This window comes from Hordeum vulgare, chromosome 6H (assembly GCF_904849725.1).
Source record: "Hordeum vulgare subsp. vulgare chromosome 6H, MorexV3_pseudomolecules_assembly, whole genome shotgun sequence".
In the NCBI taxonomy this organism is placed as follows: Eukaryota; Viridiplantae; Streptophyta; class Magnoliopsida; order Poales; family Poaceae; genus Hordeum; species Hordeum vulgare.
In genome coordinates, this window is record NC_058523.1 from 30,392,313 (window position 1) to 30,411,903 (window position 19,591).

Sequence of the window (19,591 nt, forward strand, 5' to 3'; positions counted from 1 at the left end):
ACGTACGTACGTACGTCCAGTGCACCCAGCAAGAAGCCGGTGGATCCTTACACATGCATGTGTATGCGCGCGTGCAGCTACGCCACATGAAGGAGATAATGCTTCAAGTCTTATCTAGCTAATTGTCCACCGAGCAAGCATAGGCATAGGCATGGTGCAACAATCCACTTGGAAGGCATTCCTTTCAAGGAAGAAGTGGAACCATGCCTTGCACTGGCTAGTTTCCTTCATTGCATTGCACGCTAATTTTTGTTACGGAACTAGTGCACTCATGTACACCCACTAAAGCAAAGTCCAACCTGTTCAAATCTGCATCAAGGAATTTCACATCAAGAAAAGGTACTAGCAGATGTGCTTTTCTTTGGCGCATGCATGTTACCTCCAGCAACTTTCATACAACCATGCATGTGTGCTGACTACTAGAATAATGAACCCAACTCCATCCATCTCATTTCTTCACTCGTCTTCTCATCGTAGCTAGCTAATTCGTTGCATACATAGCCCATCCTACAATACCACATGTAGGGTACAGTGCTCCAAGTGGTCGTCATATAGCAGCCACGGACGTCGTTGGCCACACGTAAACCAAGATGAGTCCAGTGCAGCGGCCGGTCGTTCTCCTCCTCCTCGTCGTGATACTGACCGCGCCGGGAGCTCACCGGGCGGCCGCGAGCCCCCCGGCGGACCCGGTGCAGTGCTCGTCGGGCGGCGGCACGGCCGACTGCACCTTCTCGACGGCCTACGGCGTGTTCCCGGACCGGTCCACGTGCCGCGCGGCCGCCGTGGCCTACCCTACCACGGAGGCGGAGCTGGTGCGCGCGGTGGCGAACGCCACGGCCGCCAAGACCAAGATGAAGGTGACCACGAGGTACGCCCACAGCATGCCGCCGCTGGCGTGCCCCGGCTCCGGCGACGGGCGGGGCCTGGCCATCAGCACCCGGTGGCTGAACCGCGTCGTGGCCGTGGACGCGGCCAGGTCGGAGATCAAGGTGGAGAGCGGCGTCACGCTGCGGGAGCTCGTCGCTGCCGCCGGCGCCGCCGGGCTCGCGCTGCCCTACGCGCCCTACTGGTGGGGGCTCACGGTGGGCGGCATGCTCGGCACCGGCGCCCACGGCAGCTCGCTCTGGGGCAAGGGCAGCGCCGTCCACGAGTACGTCGTCGGGATGCGCATCGTCACGCCCGCGCCCGCCGCCGAGGGCTACGCGAAGGTGCGCGTGCTCGCGGCCGCCGACCCGGAGCTGGACGCCGCCAAGGTCTCCCTCGGCGTCCTGGGTGTCGTCTCTCAGGTAAGGTAATCTTACACCCTATGTTCTAGGGGTACATACATACATACTATGATGACGCGAGGTAGTACATTTACATCAGCGGCCCTAAGTATTTCAGCATATGTTTGTTCACAGGTCACACTGTCTTAGTCATACACTCCATCCGTCCCTAAATATAAGTCTTGTAAGAGGTTTCACTAGAAAGACTACATAGAGATATATATAGATATACTTTAGAGTATAGGTTCACTCATTTTATTCCGTATGTAAAAAGACCTATATTTAGGAACGGATGAAGTATATGATAGTACTATACTATTAATAATGTCTCCGATCTAGTCCTTGACTTGCATTAACCTCAATGATACATACGTTTGATTAACATTATTAATATTCCCTCTGTCCCAAAATAACTGTCTCAACTTTATACTAACTTTAATGCAAAGTTGTACGAAGCTTAAGACATTTATTTTGAGACGGGGAAAGTATTACTTACGTTAACTGAGCTGACATGTACTTCCTCCGTTCCTAAATATAAGTCTTTTAAGAGATTTCACTAGAGGTCTACATACGAAACAAAATGAATGAATCTAGCCTCTAAAATATGTCTATATACATTTATATGTAGTCTATTAGTGAAATCTCTAAAAAAGACTTATATTTAGGAACAGGGGGAGTATATTAGAGGTAGACATGTATTATTGGGTGCTACTCCATCTATATACAGTAGCAGTTCAACCATGCACGCATGCACGTACGTACTTGATGCAACATTGAATGTATGCTGATCATGGGAATGTATTTTAGAGCGAAATGTCGATGAGTAGGTAATTTAGGGCTCAAGAAAGCGCCGGTCGATCGATGATACTTGGAGTGCAAAACATGATTCGTGAAAAAGTACAAACATGCAGCGCACAGGCTGGGGGTGTGTCGCAATCATGTCACTTTAAATGTTTTTGGCATTATAGTTTACACTTAAAAGGACACCTTTGGAACAAGGTACTGTAGACAAACATGCTGTGTGTAGTGTCTGGCTTGCCTTCACGTGCCGACATCATGCAAAGTTTATACTTTTACTCTATTATTATTTTTTTGGACCGACACTTGCACTTAAACGACGAATGATTCACAATAAAAAATATTAATAGAATGAAATGGGAGATAGGTAGTTCAGGCAGTACACAGAGAGGGTTGTTGTCCACTACATACATATGTTATTGTAAAGTTTAGGACAACTTTTTTTGGTACATAAAAGTTTAGGGTAACTTATGAGATTTTATCTCACATTTTGTATAGTACTCCCTCTGTCCCAAAATAACTGTCTCAACTTTAAACTAACTCTAGTATAAAGTTATACTAAGCTTAAGACACTTATTTTGGGACGGAGGGAGTATTTATTAACGGACCATAATTAACACTTGTGCTAGTTTTGAATACAATCCAAAAATCGATCGATTCATGGCCAAACCCACAAGCAAGTGCCTACGTGAACACAAATACTCCCTCGAATATAAGATGTATTTATTTCTGTGCAAGTCAGACTAAGATTGTAGAGTAAAATAACAACATATGCAATACATAATAGACAAAATATGAAACTACTTTTCATGATGGATCGAATGATATAAACTTTCCATTGAGGACATTGATAAAAAAATTTAAAACTTGATCAAACATGTATTCATTTGACTTTAAAAAAATCAAATGTACCTTATATAAAGGTACATTTATATGATGCAGAGGTGCAGAGGTGGACTGATGCTCCACCAGCATCCTCCACATCTCCACATCACTCGCAAAAAAAAACATCCACGTCTCTTTTTTGTGCTCCTTATTCCTCCCATTTCTATCCCTACCCCCCCCCCCCCCCCTCTCCCTCTCGCATCAACGTCGGTTATTTTTTTGTACAAAGGGCAAAGGTCACATATTAAATAAATTTGGCCCTTCTACATCATCACCATCTTCCTTCTACATTCACCGGTGGCGTGCCGTGAGCAAATCTCATTGCCGCGTCAAGGTCTGCTCTCACCGGAGCAACCTTATTGACATACATGAGCTTGTAGAAGCGACAACCAGGAAACCATCGATGTAGACCAAGAGATGTCGACGACCACGAACTCGATAGATCGCCGCTCAGGAAACCATCGATGTAGACCAAGAGATGTCGACGACCACGAACTCGATAGATCGCCGCTCAAGAAACCATCGATGTAGACCAAGAGATGTCGACGACCACGAACCCGATAGATCGCCGCTCAGGAAACCATCGATGTAGACTAAGAAGGGCCAGAAGTAATCTCAACTCTCTGCTAGACGGAGGAGGGAGACATAAACCTCGCAAATTTTCCGACGAGCCATACCGGGCTGAGCTTAGACATGCCGAGATGTAACTGGAGAACAAAAGCATATCACAACAACACCCCCTTTGCAGGTCGTCGCCGCCTTGAATAAACACTAATCACGCTAGACCGAGTGCTCTAAGATCCACACCATTCTCTGAGTCGTCGACGCAACAACGATGAACGACTTCGACATGAGGAAAGCCGAGGAACGATTATTCTTATTGAACGTTTGTGTGGTGATGTTTCATACGAGTTTCCGCATTTTTTGGTATTAGCGTAATTTCTTTCCTTCGTGCATGCGTCATATCATGTATGTGTCGGTTCTTGAAGTATAGAAAAAGAAGTAAGAGCATCTACAGCGGAACCCCCTATATCTTTCTCAAACGTACGAAATACCCTCCCAGTGTCCGGTCAGAAAAATTTAACTCAACTGGACCCCTCACTTCCTTTCTAAACACCCAGACTAATCGGCATCCCTAATATCTATCTCAAATCTGAGAACGATATGAGGGCTCACGAACACAGAGGGACAAACTCGGTCAGTCCGCCACGTAGGACGCGACCCCATCCCGAACCACCTTTTCTCTTTTTTATTCATTCTATTCTTTCTCTCTCTTCTTCTCCATCAATCTCATGCAAATGACCGTACATATAAAAAAATAATAAAAAGTGTGGATGCGCGGACGAAAAAACAGCAGCTCAAAATAGACATGCTCGGCCACTGACCGGACGCATCCACGGGCATTTAGGGATCATACTTGCTAAATACTGTTGTATATGCTCTAAGAACAATAAGCATATCCCCTAGATTGAGGGCCTCTTTGATTTGCAGGATTTGTAAAACGTAGGAATAGAAAAAACATAAGAACAGAGTGGCATGTAGCTAGGATTGATATGAGCATTTGAATGTGTATAGAAGAAACATAGGTTACATGAGGTTAGAGTAGATGAAAAATTCCTATGGAAATTACTATAAGTGAATTCTATGAAAAAATTCCTATGAATTGAACGACCCACTAAGAAAAAAATCCTAAAGATTAGAATCCTTAAAAAATCCTTTGAATCAAAAGAGGATCTGAAAGGTAAATCTGAACGGCAATATGATTCCCAAATGAATGTACAATTCATACAAGTACCTATTGGTTTTGAAATGTCCACGTGAAGACCTAAATTTGTAAAAAAAAAAATAACATAATACAGATACAAGCGCTCATATAAATGTGCATCTACTCATCCTTATAAATATACGCATACATGCCCTATCTCTATGAATATCTTCGACCGAACCGGCATATTACCTTAAGATTATGAAGTCGTCGTGGCTGGTCGTCGACGAAAACGTCTCCTTCCATTGAATGTGTATCGACGAAAATCCTAAAATAAATTCAGAAATAATGTGAGCATCAGAACTTTAATCCTGATGAGCTGAGAATACCAGCGTTTCTATCCATCCATCCAAGCACAGATTGGTTCATCCTAAATCTGTATGTAGGAGCACAGCAGTTGTACAGCTTCATACCTAAAAGACGTAGGAGTACTATTATTTTTCCTTTTCAGGATTGCTAAATTTCAATTGGCTGAAACTTAATCTAGTTTTAGTCGTGCAAAATTTACAACATTTTCCTTCGGCGCGTCGGCGGAAGCAACGCGTCGGTCGCTCGCTGTCCATGCGTCTCGCGCGCGACCCGCGGGTATGGCGATGCAACATTTTCTCCTATGATGATCGTTTAAATTTGCTACAACCGGTGTCAAAATTTGCTACATTTGTCCACTAAAAAAAGCTGCATATACGTTTGGTTGCAACCTCAGTTCGTCGGATTTTTTCCTACAACCGATGTGTTTTTTGCTACAACCGTGTAAATTTTTGCTACAACCGGTATCATTTTTTGCTGCAACCGTTCACTAAAAAAGGTTGCATACACGTTCGTCAGAGTTGCAACCCGATTTCACCGGATTGTTTTGCTACAATCCTTATTTTGTTTTGCTACCACGCATCATCAGCTTCGTTTTTTGTTACGACCACGTTGATATTTTTTGCTACAACTATATTTTTGTTGCAACCATGGACGAAAATTGTTGCATCGTGGACGAAATTTGTTTCATCGAGAAATTTTGCTGCATGGAGATCTAACGGTGCGGCCCGCGTGCAGCTGGCGGCTCGGGAGGTCCGCGCGCGGCCGATTGAAAGTTTTGACCGGTACACCGGCGCAGAGCACTGCCCATTTCTTATGGAAAAGCATTAAAATCAACCGGCTGATTACAGCGCGGCTTAAGCCTCCTCGAGGCATCGACACGTGCCCCTCCCGTCCCACCGCTTTTTCCTCCATCTTATCCTTTCTGATCCATTCTCCTCCAGTCGCGCCATCCTCATCTTCTTCCTCCGTTTTCCCCTCCATGGGGGCTCTCTTCTCATGTGATGCGAGGAAGAGGCGACGCCGCCGCGCGCGTGTTGCAGGGGTGCAATAGTGTCCGCCGGTGTCGCGTTGTGATGGAGCACCGTCGTGCGCGATGGCAGCACCTTATTGAAGCTTCGTCGGTGGCCATCGAGGTGCTGCCATGAAGCTCGTCGCGTCGACATGGCGCAGTGAAGCTCCGCCGGTGGCACACGTCGAGGTGCTGCCATGGAGCTCGCTGCGCGGAGTTGCATTGTGTTGTGTGCTCTGTGCCGGCGGTGAAGTTGCATTGGAGCACTTTTCGGGTTATTGGAGCTCCGTCGCCGCGCGTCGTTGCAGCTGCAGTGAATCATGTCGGAAGGTCATTCATCGGGGTTGCAATGGAGCACCGTCGTGCGCGGTGGCAGCACCTTATTGAAGCTTCGTCGGTGGCCATCGAGGTGCTGCCATGAAGCTCGCCGCGTCGGCGTGGCGCAGTGAAGCAACGCCGGTGGCACACGTCGAGGTGCTGCCATGAAGCTCGCTGCGCGGAGTTGCATTTGTGCTGTGTGCTCTGTGCCGGCGGTGAAGTTGCATTGGAGCACTTTTCGGGTTATTGGAGCTCCGTCGCCGCGCATCGTCGCAGCTGCAGTGAATCATGTCGGAAGGTCGTTCATCAGGGTTGCAATGGAGACGTCGGAGTTGCAATGAAGCGCGCCGGAGCTCCAGTGAAGCACGCCTGAGGTCGCCGAAACTTCGACGGTGTCAACGCTACAATGGAGCGCCGCCGGCTCGATCACAGCGCTGCAACCAAGGAGTCGGGTGTGTGGTGCTGTCATGGAAGCGTACGATCATACGGCTGGGAACATCAGATCGTACGGCTGCCAACCCGATTTGTAGCAGCGTCCTTTTCTTATTGCTTGTTTTTTAAAGTATATGTTTTATCATTTGGTTAAGACTTACTCTCTCTGTTTCTAAATATAAGTCTTTAAAGAGGTCTCATTAGTGGACTACATACAGATGTATATAGACATGCTTATAGTGTAGATTCATTAATTTTGCTTCGTATGTAGACTGCTAGTGAAATATCTTAAAAGACTGGAGTAGTTAAGTGGACTGAGGTCTAGTCACGTCCTTTCTATTTTGTGCAAGGTCCAACAAATTCTGTACGATGGTTTGCAGGTAACTCTGGCGCTACAACCTCTGTTCAAGCGCTCGACGACGTACACGGAGCGGGACGACAACGACCTGGCGGAGCAGGTGACCAAGTTCGGGTACCAGCACGAGTTCGCCGACATCGCCTGGTACCCTGGCCACGGCCGCGCCGTGTACCGCATCGACGACAGGCTGCCGATGAACGCCTCCGGCGACGGCGTCCTCGACTTCATCGGCTTCCGCCCCACCTCGTCCGCGGTGATCCAGGCCAACCGGCTGGCCGAGGAGCTGTCGGAGCGGGTGGGCAACGGCGGCAGCGGCGGCAAGTGCCTGACCGCGAGGGTGACCCACGCCGCGCTGTCGGTGGCCGGCTACGGGCTGGCGCGGCGGAGCGGCGGGCTGTTCACCGGCTACCCGGTGGTGGGGCGGCAGGACCGGATGCAGGCGTCGGGCGGCTGCCTGACGGCGCCGGAGGACGCGCTCCAGACCGCGTGCGCCTGGGACCCGCGCGTGCGCGACTCCAGCTTCTTCCACCAGACCACCTTCAGCCTGCCGCTGAGCCGCGCCGGCGCGTTCGTCCAGGACGTCCAGCGCCTGCGCGACGTGAACCCGAAGGCGCTGTGCGGGCTCGAGCTCTACGACGGCATCCTCATCCGCTACGTCAAGTCCTCCACGGCGCACCTCGGGAAGCCGGCGGCGGCGGCGGCCGGGGAGCCGGACGACATGGTGGACTTCGACATGACCTACTACCGCAGCCGGGACCCGCGGAGGGCGCGGCTCCACGAGGACTTCCTGGAGGAGATGGAGCAGATGGGGCTGTTCAAGTACGGCGGCCTGCCGCACTGGGGCAAGAACCGCAACCTCGCCTTCGCCGGCGTGGCCAGCAAGTACCCCGGGATGCGCCGGTTCCTGCGCGTCAAGAACGCCTACGACCCCGACGGCCTCTTCTCCAGCGGCTGGAGCGACATGATGCTCGGCGTCGGCGGCGCGCCGACGAGGGACGCGCCAGGGTGCGCGCTGGAAGGGATGTGCGTGTGCTCGCGGGACGCGCACTGCGCGCCGGAGCAGGGCTACGTGTGCCGGCCCGGCAAGGTGTACAAGGATGCCAGGGTCTGCACCAAAGTGTAGTCGTCTCGTCTCGTCTCGTCTCGTCCATCTGAATTACAGGAAGAACGGTAGGATGGGCTTGACACAAACCACACATTGGGTCGAATTCGGAACCTCACCAACTGCTAGAATTTATACAATTCCAGTTAGCAGTAACACATACTTCCATCATAGTAATGATCTAAACAAGCTATTATATTTTTTTAGAGTACACTAGCAAAAGGACCCGTGCGTTGTAACGGGAGAAAGAAATATCACACGCTCTTAATTTATAAAATAATGGTCTATAATCTAAGAATGTGTAGTTACGGCACAAACAAAGATGGTCTTATCCTACAAAAATGCAGTTCAAAATTTCATAGGTCTTTTATTTTAACTCGGCTTGCATGTAGATTTAATACGTACAAAGAATTGAGCAAGTGACCTTCAGTTTCATCTCCAATCCTAATTTTATTGACGTGTTCATCCCCAATCCGGATGAGCACCGGTATGAAAAAAAAATGAATAATGACTTATTTATTATGATTGCACCCTAGATAGTATTAAATGTTTAACAGGTAAAATGACATCATATTTAAATTCTACATATTTTTCTAATCAAGTTATATATATAATATGTTAAATTTGAAGTTACGGTTTTTAAAAGATATGAGTATTTAAAAAAATCAATATATACTACGAGTTTAATGTTAAAAAACATCAGGAAGGTTTCTATAAAATAATATGACGGACTAAGAATACTTATATTCTTTATTATTAATAGGTATAGATATAGATAGCAGCTGTGCGGCCGAATGCTTTGTTGTATTTAATCTGATTTAATCTGGAGACTAGAGTGTACTGTATCATGTTTTAGTTTGGATTGGACGTTCATCACCGTGTATCCTTCATAAAAATATAATACGGAGTACGTCACAGGCATTGCATCTATATATTCAGTTCAGTTTCCGGCCTTCACTACACCAACTCGTTTCATTGGTTTTGTCCTGTCAGATGGAAAGTTTCCCTTACATAAAAAGTAGGCTCGATAGTATCACGGTATCACCCTACTCGAACTTGAATTTGATCGCCGTCCATACTTCATAAGCTGCGGCTAGTTCAAGACTCCATTTGCAAGCTAAAGCAAAAATATATAGTACATGCAGACCAAAAAATTGATCGCCGTCCAATCCAAAAAAAAATTCTCATATAAATATATGTTGATTAGCAGATAATATAAAACCACACCGCGAAAGGCCACCAGAAGAACGCATTATAAAAAAGCACTCCATCTCTCCTACTTGCCAAATCATATACTCTCAGTTTTAAAATATAAGGTGTATTTCGACATCCATAATACTAAATATATATAATATGAAAATTTATTTCGTTGAACGTCGTGATACCAATTTGGTACTATGGATATCTATATAATTCTCCATAAATTTTATCAAACTTAAATAAAACTGACTTCCAAAAAAAAAATACACCTTATATTTTTGAAACATAATGAGTAAAATAATAATATAAAAATTCAACAACACCAACGATGCAGCAAAGCGCCCCCAACCATTCTAATGATAATCAATCCAAAAATAATGGTGCACTTTTTTAATGGTTAAGATCATAATTCACGATAATTCAAGCTGGAGCCCGGGCTCAGATGTGTCCGATGAATAGTACCCCCACTTAAGATGGAAAAAATTCAAAAAATTCCAACTTTCTTTTGTGGTGCAAAATGCTCCTGTGCATAAACTCGGTGCAAAATTTTGGAAAGTTTGAACATTCGAAGAGCTCCTGGCAAAAAAGACAAAATCAAACGTGAACAATGTGATTTTCAATAGTTTCTCAGACATCTGAAATTCTCAAACTTCACAAAAAAAATTGCACGGAGTTTGCGTAGGAGCATCTTGCAACACAAAAAAATTGGAATTTGAGCCCGGGCGCCAAAACACCGTTCATTTGAACCCGGGCACCAAAAAATCTTGAACCATTTTTCTATTAAAAATCATGGTACTGTTTATGCCCGGTCTCTCCTACGAGGATGGGTCATGTCTAGGGTCTAGAAGGCACAAATGCATCATAACTTACTTATACAAACACGGTCCATCATAGCAGGCACGGCATCACCGAGCCGGTTGCATCTCGTGCCATCCATCATAGAATCATGTCGTAACCGTTTCAGGATACCACTTGTCAGATGCAGCTCCAAGCGGTTGCAACTCACGGTCGAGCCGGTTCCAGCATCTCGCGCCGTCAATCTCTAATACGATGTCACCATTATTTCATCAAAACCCCTCGCCGGATGCAACCTCCCACCCCGGTCCATTGTTGCTTCTCCTGACATGGTCGGTTGCAACTCGCCGTGCTCGCACTCGTAGCACCATAGCTCGGCGTTTACCATTGCAGCTCCACACAGCGCCACACGCCATCAACTACACAGCAAGGGATGGCGTGTGAAGACGGACAGTTATGTCATCGTCTCCTTCCCCGGGTGCGACGATACGGCCTGAGCAGCGATCCTCTTCGCCGGCGCCACCATCCGAGCGTGCAGTGACTATCGGGCGCGTGCACGTCTCCTTGCGTGGAGGCCATGTACCGCCCCGGTCGCTCGACCCAGGGGTTCTCGGGCCCAAACCCACGACGCGCCCGGCCGATGCGGTCGAGACACTTGGGGGCCCCGATGCTACAGGAAAGAGAGAGGGAGAGACTACTTATCCGCTCACCCCACCCCCCACCACCATCCCCGCGCCGCCCTCGCCACATCCACTTTCGATCTAGATCTCGACTCCCTTTTCAGCCATTTCTGGAGCTCTCCTAGGGTTTCCTCTACTTTCGGCTGGTGGGAAGGAAAGGTGGGAGGGGATCAGAGGTCGTTCGCGCAGGTGGTTGCTTCGCCTCCGCGGACGCAGTCCATGGCAGGGCGCGATGGAGGCAGCCGCTTCAATCGAGGAGATGGAGCGGCGGAAGGGAGATTCGGGCGTGGTGGTGGTCGCTCTGGTCGCGACGGTGGTCGCGAGCGTGGTGGTGGAGGCGGGGGCTGCAGCATGGTGTGAATGCGCGACAACGACGAAGGCGGCTCCTCCAACGTTGATCCACGCCATGGGTCGTCTGACAAGGCGAGGTGGGACGCAGATGCGATGGAGCAAGGAGGCGCACGCGGATCTGAGAAGTGGGGCGACAACAGCAACAACACCGCGATCGCTGGAGCAACATGTGGAAGGCAACCCCAGGCTCAAGACCGTCGCCATCCCACCCCTGGCAAGAGGAACGCCGCCCCACCAGTGGGTGGTGCTGAGGTTTGCGTTACTTGCAAGGATCCAGGCCATTTACCTGCGTTCTGTCCTCGTGTTGTTTGTGGTAGATGTGGGAATCATGGTCATTTGGTCTCGGTGTGCAACACGGTGCTGCCTTGGGAATGTGTGGCTCCGATGTGTGGATTCCAAGCTAGAGGGAAAGGTTTTTTCTATATACATGATCATAGCACTCCGAACCAGAATACTGATAGGAATAGGTTCATTGTTATATCTGTGGTTGAGGGACAAGCATCTGGTAGGCAGCTTGAGGAATTTTTCAATGCTTATATAAACACCAACTCGAGATGTTCTGCTAGATCTATCGGTCCAAAAACTTTTGTGATGAGATTTCCATCACCTAGGGATGTTGATAAAGCTTGTTTTGCTGAAAGTATGAATGTGAAGAGCTGTGGGGCTGTTATTAATCTGAGGAAGTGGTCAGAATCTGTGGGGGCCAAGGGTATACTTAACATTGCTTGGGTCAATGTTAGAAATATTCCTTTAGATAAAAGACATGAAAAAAACATTGCATATGTGGGTTCCTTGGTTGGTGTTACTTTGGAAATAGATAAGGCTACTATAAACAGACCTGAATCGGTCAGAATTAAGTTGGGTTGTAGAGATGCTGGAAATATCCCTGCATCTGCTGAAGGAGTTTTGGGGGGTCATTTTTATGACTTCTTCTTCTCTGTGGATAAGATCCTTGTGAAAAATCCTCCTAAAGAAAAAATTAATGTGCAAATGGAGGGTGATGGGGGAAACTCTCCAAAAAGAACTAAGTTCAATGAAAATATTAGACCTGATGGGCAGAATGTTTCTTCATCTACTATGGGGGAGTCTTCGGCTCCCTCTGGCATGTCTGGAGGAAAAAATATGATGTGTAAAGTTGGACACGATTCAGGAAAAAGCTGAGATGACACAGAATCAGGAAAAATGTGAGGAAACACAATCTGATGAATAAAGTGAGGATGTGGATGATATGTTGCTCATAGATTCTATGGCTGCTGAAGCAGAAGAAAGTCACATGAAAGAAATTGAAAAAAAGTCTACTGAGGGTATCTCCTATGAGAAAATTGTGGTGAACTCTATGCAGATTGTTCCCAATCCTGTGATTCACAGAAAATTTTCCTCTTATTTGGATGCTTGTGTGGGAGAACCAACTGTTACTGAGATGAAAAATGATGATAAGAACTATCAGAAGGAAGATCAAACTTACTTTGTGCAATCCCCTGGGGAATCCTGTGAAGATGTGGATGTTGTGCCTACTCCTTCTATTCTGGAAGAAGTGCAGGCCAGATTCAGCAAAATGACTATTGGGATCAATCTGGAACATGTTGGTGCCAGGGCTGAGAAGATGGCAAGAAAGAGGAATCTACAAGGTAATGAACCTATATCTGAAAACTCTTTTGATGTGCTATCCAATATGGAAATTATAAATATGGCTTCACATATGGGAGTGAATATCCCTGATGATGACTTTACTGTTATTGATGTTATTAGAGAACTTGAGAAATCTAGAGCAAATATAGCTAAGAAAATTAATACTGATGATAAACAACAAGAAGAGGTGTTGTTGATTACTAATGCTGCGGGGGAATCCTCTAATCTTAACACAACCTGGGGGGATGAGGAAGATATAGATGAGGAAGGATTTAAAAGTGTCACATCTAGAAAAAGAGAAAAAAAGAAAGTTAATGTGGTGATTTCTAAACCTATAACTAGAAGTCAAAACCAAAAATTGAGTGGAATTGCAGGTAAGACCATGGATCCTGGTAAACCTAGCAATAAAACTCAATCCCCTAAAAATAAAAATAAATGATGTGCCTATTCTGGAATTATAGGGGGATGGGAAAAAGAGGTATGGCAACCTATTTAAGTGATCTGATTAGAGATTTCAATCTTGATTTTGTGGGGATTCAAGAAACAATGAAAAAGGACTTTTCCTCTAAGTTCTTGAGGAAATTTGATCCTGGAGATAACTTTTGTTGGAATTGGATTCCTACTGTAGGGAAATCTGGTGGCATTATTTGTGGAGTTAGGAATAACTACTTTGATATTCAAACCTGTTCTGCTGGCAAATATATTCTGAGACTTGAAATTTGGGACAAATGTAGAAGGGGTACGTGTTGCATTATGACAGTATATGGTTCTGCTCATGAAGAACATAAGATGGAGTTTCTTACTGAATTAGCTGATATGTGTAGGGAGGTGACTTGCCCTTACGTAATTGGGGGATTTTAATATCCTGAGATTTACCAGTGAAAAAAATAAGAGAGTAAGATTGGGTCATCCTTCGGATCTCTTTAATACTATCATAAATACTTTCTCTCTGAGAGAGGTTGATATGGGTGGTGGCCAATACACCTGGTCCAATAATCAGAATATTCCAACACTTGAGAAACTGGATAGAGTGCTTATGTCTAGCTCCTGGGAACATCTTTTCCCTTTCACTTTTGTCAGGAAAATTGTGAGGGAAACTTCAGACCATTGTCCCCTGATTTTAAATACTGAAGATAACATTCCTATTCCTATTAAGACTAGGGGTTTTAAATTTGACTTGAACTGGCTACAGAATCCTGAATTCTTACCCTTGGTGGCACAAATTTGGATGCAACCTGTCCATTCTAAGAATCCTATTGATATCATTAATATCAAACTGAAGAGGTTTAAGAAAAAATTCAAAGGATGGAGCTCAAATAACTTTGGTAAAGCAAGGCTGAGAAGAAAATGGCTGAGAGAGGAACTTGGTCACTTGGAAATGTTGCAAGAAACTGATACTTTATCACCAGAATTATATAGTAAGAAAGTAGATCTTGAGGTAGAATTGAATAATCTCTTGATGGAAGAGGAAATATCCTGGATACAGAAATCTCATGAAAACTGGTTATTTTCATAGGATGGTAAATGGGAGGAGGAGAAGAAACACTATTGTATCTCTTTGTTTTGATGGGGTAGTTATTGAAGGGAATAAGAATCTATTGAGACATGCCACAAACTTCTACAGGGAACTTTTTGGCCCTGCTCCTGGGAACTTGTGTGGGATTGACAGTAATATGTGGAAAGAACAAGAGAAATTAAGAGATATTGACAATTTCATATTACTTAGACCTTTTTCAGAGCTAGAGATCAGGAATGCTTTATTTTCCATGAAACATAATAAAGCTCCAGGTCCTGATAATATTCCGATTGAATTCTTTCAAAGCTGCTGGGGTGTGGTTAAAGATGATGTGAGAACGCTCTTTGATTGGTTTTATGACGATAAATTAGATGTGGAGAGACTCAACTATGGGATTATTACTTTGTTACCCAAAGTGGTTGGGGCGGATAAGATTCAGTAGTTCACACCCATTTGTGTGCTTAGATGCATTTATAAATTGATCACTAAAGTTCTTACCATCAGGCTTGAACCTTTTGTTGATACTTTGTTCAGTAGACACCAGAATGCATTTATTAAGGATAGAGATATTATGGATGGGATTATGTCTCTCCATGAAATTTTGCACTATTCTTATAGTCGTAAGAAACCTGGGATTGTGCTTAAACTTGATTTTGAAAAGGCATATGATAAAGTCAACTGGAACTTCTTGCTTGAATGCCATGTTAAGAGAAACTTTAATCCCAAGTGGGTGGGCTGGATTAAGAACATTTTGGTAGGAGGGACAGTTAGTGTGAAACTGAATGATGAAGTGGGGGAATATTTTCAAAGTGCTAAAGGTGTGAGACAGGGGGACCCCCTCTCCCCTTTTTTGTTTAACCTAGCTGTTGATTGCCTGACCAAGATGGTCCTTAATGCACAGGAAAATGGTATTTTTAAAGGGTTGGCATCTGATTTGGTTGAACATGGGGTTGCTATATTGCAATATGCAGATGATACTATTCTTTGCTTCGAAGATAATCCTAGGGAAGTATTGAACATCAAACTCCTGTTATATCTCTTTGAGATCATGTCAGGTTTGAAGATTAATTTCTTAAAAAGTGAAATTTTCTCAGTAGGGGTTGATGATGATACTGTGAGAAAATATTCTGAGATGTTCAACTGTGAGATTGGTAGCTTTCCTATTAAATACTTGGGAGTCCCTATCAGCTATGCTGGTCTCAAGGGCTGTGACTGGATGTTTGTGGATGACAAGTTTGTTAGTCATGGTGAATCCTAGATCAGTGAAACACTGTCCAGTGGGGGCAGACTCATCAAAGTTAATGTTGTACTTTCACATATCCCCTCTTATTATATGTCTATGTTTTTTATCAATAAGTCTACCCTGGAGAAATGGGATTAGCCCAGAAGGAAGTTTTTCTGGCGTCGTAATGGTAATAAAAGAGGTTACCATATGGTAAAATGGGGGAGAATATGTAGATCTAAAAATAAAGGAGGTCTTGGTGTTAAAGATCTGAGAAAACAAAATATTAGTTTGCTCACAAAGTGGTAGTGGAAACTAGAGAAAAGGAAGGGGTTGTGGCAAGACATAGTGAGAGCTAAATATCTCAAAAAATCATCTGCTATGCTGGTTAAACAGAAAGCAAATGATTCCCCCTGTTGGAAAGCACTTTTGAAAGTTAGGGAATATTATATGGCTGGGAGGGGAATCAGGGTTAATAAGGGTGATATTGCCAGCCTTTGGTCTGATAATCTGGGTGACAATTTTAGTATGAAAGATAAATTCCCTGATCTTTTTGAGATTTGCATTGAGCAAAATAATACTGTGAATAAAATAGAATCGATGAATCCTTGCAATTCTTTTCGTAGACGGTTTACCAGTGATATGCAAATGAGATGGGATGAGCTCAAAAATTATGTTATGAGTAAGTTGGACAGGGAGAAAGATGATGAAATATATTGGAAATTGGATAGTTCCCATGAGTATACTACCAAGTCTATGTATCGTTGGCTAGAAAGAAATTTGGCTGGGTCAAATCATAAATGGATTTGGGGATCTAAGATACCTTTGAAAATCCAAATTTTTATGTGGCAGATGTGCCAAGATGCTATCCTAACGAGAGACAATTTAAAAAAGAGAAACTGGCAAGGTGATCCCACATGTTCCTTCTGTGATCAGATGGAATCTGCTCAACATATAATGTTTCTTTGTCCTGTTGCTAGAGTTGTCTGGAGGACAGTTGGCTCGATGCTGGGTACTGAATGTGTTCCTAATTCTATGTGGCAATATTATGCTTGGATCAATTCTTTCTTGCCTTCTTATCCTGATATGTATACTATTGGACTGGCTGCTATATGCTGGGCAATATGGCTGGCACGCAACCGTGCTACCTTTGAGAGGAAATGGATCAATAATCCGTTTGAAATTGTTTTCACAGCTTGTGCTTTCATATTATATTGGACAGGTTTGCAGAAACCGGAGCTGACTGAGGTGATGAAAAAAGGTGCTGAGATGCTGAAAGCAAATGCTTCACAAATGTTGCTGCTATGTGGACCTCCAATGCCAGAACCCAGTGATCTGAATGAGGGAAACGACAATTGGGACGAATGGTGATGTACTCGGCTGTGAAGTTCTGGTGATGACGGATGCAGAGAAGTTTGGCTCCCTCCCCCCCCCCCTTTGTGGGTTCTGCGATGTTTACTTTTGTTTCGGCCCTGCGTGGTCTGTCGTAGTTCTGGTGGCCCCTGGTTCTTGTTGGGGTAGAACTGATCGTGGTACGGTTTTGGGTGATGCTAGGTTTTCGCCCCATAGCCTTGTGTTCCTGATGACAGGCGCAGGGTGGTGGGTTTCCTAGCATTGCTCTGAGCTCGCTTCTCCCTCTTTCCCTCTTTCTTTCTGGTTTCGGAGCAAAACGATGTATTTCCGTTACGCATATAATGGAAAGGGGAGAAGCCCGGTTCTAAAAAAACTACACAACAAGGGGAAGGAGGACGCGACAACAAGCAACCATGATGTTGATGGCGAAGAGCGCCCCCGCCCTTGGCTCCTTGGAGTTATTTCCCACCCTTTCGGCCTACCGATTTGGCAACCGACGGGAAAGAAATGGAAAGGGGGTGGAGTGCTTTCTACTTCCTCTACACCTAAATAGTTCTTCCCAACTACAATTATTTAGGTAAAGAAGGAGTAGTATTCATGAACACTCCCACCAAAACTGGGACGCCGGAGAGTAGGGAGTAAGGGTGTAAGTGGGACGGGTTGCGGTCGTCCCGCAGTCCCGTAATCCTGCCCGCGAACGATATGTGGGCTACGCGGCTGACCGCGATGCGGGATGTGCGGGTTAAGCATGAGCCGTCATGCCACATATTTTCTTGTTTTGTGTCTCGCTAATGCACATGATTAGTCGTCATTCTCATCGGCCGGTCAGCGCCATCCGCACCTCACTATTCTCTTCGTCCACTACCACGACCCATCCCGCGAGCTTGTTCGCGAACAGCTTCAGCAGCTTCACTCTGGCGGTCTCCGAGCCGTGGCCGGGCTGCAGAGGTGCAGAGGTGCTTCAGCGCATTCGTGGTACACCAACGCCGGGTTACAGAGGTGCAATAGCAATGCCAGCGCGCAGCTCGTTCAGCAGCAACAGTGTTGGTCTGGGCAGTTCGCTGCGCTGCTTCATCAAGCCAACAGCAACGGCCACGACAGCGTCAAGGGGCGATAAGAAGACCAGTGCGTGCTGGAGCGGAACCGTAGAGAATGCAGACTGTAATCAAAATTTTAACGCACACTTACAATACCGGCGATACTAATACAAATTGAAACACCTATGCGGGTACGATGTGGGTTTCCGTGGACAGCCCGCAAGTGACCGCATAAGGCTGGTCATAGTGGGGAGTATCATATAGTAGTACCATGCATATAATACTATTGTATGATACTACCTTCATAGTGCATAGTATCATAAAGTGATATCATAAATGGTCTTATTTATTGACATGCATGACACATACTAGCATAGCATTTAACATGTTACGGTGTCTACCTATGTTACTCTAACCCTCTCTCTTCTTTAATTGTCTGCCACATCAACATGTTTGCTAGTCTCAAACCATGATACTACCTAAGTTACTCCCACTATAGTCAGCCTAACTATGCGGTCATCCGCAGGGTCCCACAAAGCATGTTTTATGCGGGGCGGCTTTTGCGGGATTGCGGGCGCGGCTTGCACCCCTAGTAGAGCATGGTTAATAGTATAGCCAACTGCTGGCTATAAGCAGTCTTATAGCTCATCTTATAGCTAGCTTGTACAATAGTTAGGTATAAAAAAGTACTACTTTTATCATATATGGTCCACCTTCATTCGCACAAAGCATCTAGGAGCACGTGCTAGAGCTGGCTCTTCACGAAGAGCCCGCTTCCCTTCTCTTTCCTCTTCTTTCTCATCCAACTCAGCAAAAATATAGTATTTAATCCTTACAACCTGCTAACTGTACCTTATTGTACTTGCTCGTAGTGAGGCACGTAGTGTCAGAGGCTGCCCACGTGTGTGGGCCCCCACATGACTCGTAGCGTCCGTGAAAGCGACCGGAAATGCATGAGATCGGTCAGCCGATCCAGATCTTTCCCCATAATCTGAGGTCATTCGGAATCAAATTAGACTAAGCAGATCGGCCGATCGAGATTTTGGCCCAGACTAGAATGATGCTGCAGTGCTGAAAATGCTCCTCTGACAAGACGAGACCTTTGTTACCCAGAATATATTCACCCGCCAAAGAAAAAGGAAATCTGAATATTTTACAACATCCTATTTCAACCAGGACGGCAGCCATATATGCTTCTTCTAGGAAACGTAGGGGAAAAAGAAGGAACAAGTCACTCTGTACAACATTTTGATCAGATATATATATATTTGTTCATGCTTACCAAACTACTGTATCAGTTAGTCGTCGTGTCTCCTGCAGGTCACTCTGTACAACATTTTGATCAGATATATATATTTGTTCATGCTTACCAAACTACTGTATCAGTTAGTCGTCGTGTCTCCTGCAGCTCTTCATGGTTTTTACAATGAAAGAACAAGTCATTTACAGTGAAATGGTGTGTGGATCATGTTCATCAAATGTGTGCTCCTGTCCTGCCTCAAAACTCCTTTCCTTGTCAGTTATAGTCTTCTAATTTACAGACTCATGGTCATGGGTTCGCTCGCAT

General features: G+C 45.4%; 1 protein-coding gene across 1 annotated transcript; it reads left to right on the top strand.

Moving 5' to 3' along the window:
* The first annotated feature begins 190 nt into the window (after positions 1-190).
* LOC123406034 (L-gulonolactone oxidase 2-like) lies at positions 191-8,447 on the top strand. The gene is made up of 2 exons (XM_045099536.1): positions 191-1,286; positions 7,162-8,447. Exons 1-2 carry the CDS (start codon positions 591-593, stop codon positions 8,260-8,262), a joined length of 1,797 nt encoding a protein of 598 aa, XP_044955471.1. The 5' UTR covers positions 191-590; the 3' UTR covers positions 8,263-8,447.
* Positions 8,448-19,591: the final 11,144 nt, after the last annotated feature.

What these genes read in the sequence shown, in the direction of transcription:
- LOC123406034 (XM_045099536.1), top strand. Translation starts at nt 591, where the DNA reads ATGAGTCCAGTGCAGCGGCCGGTCGTTCTCCTCCTCCTCGTCGTGATA. An exon ending in TCCTGGGTGTCGTCTCTCAG is followed by an intron (nt 1,287 to 7,161) that starts GTAAGGTAATCT and finishes GATGGTTTGCAG; the next exon opens with GTAACTCTGGCGCTACAACC.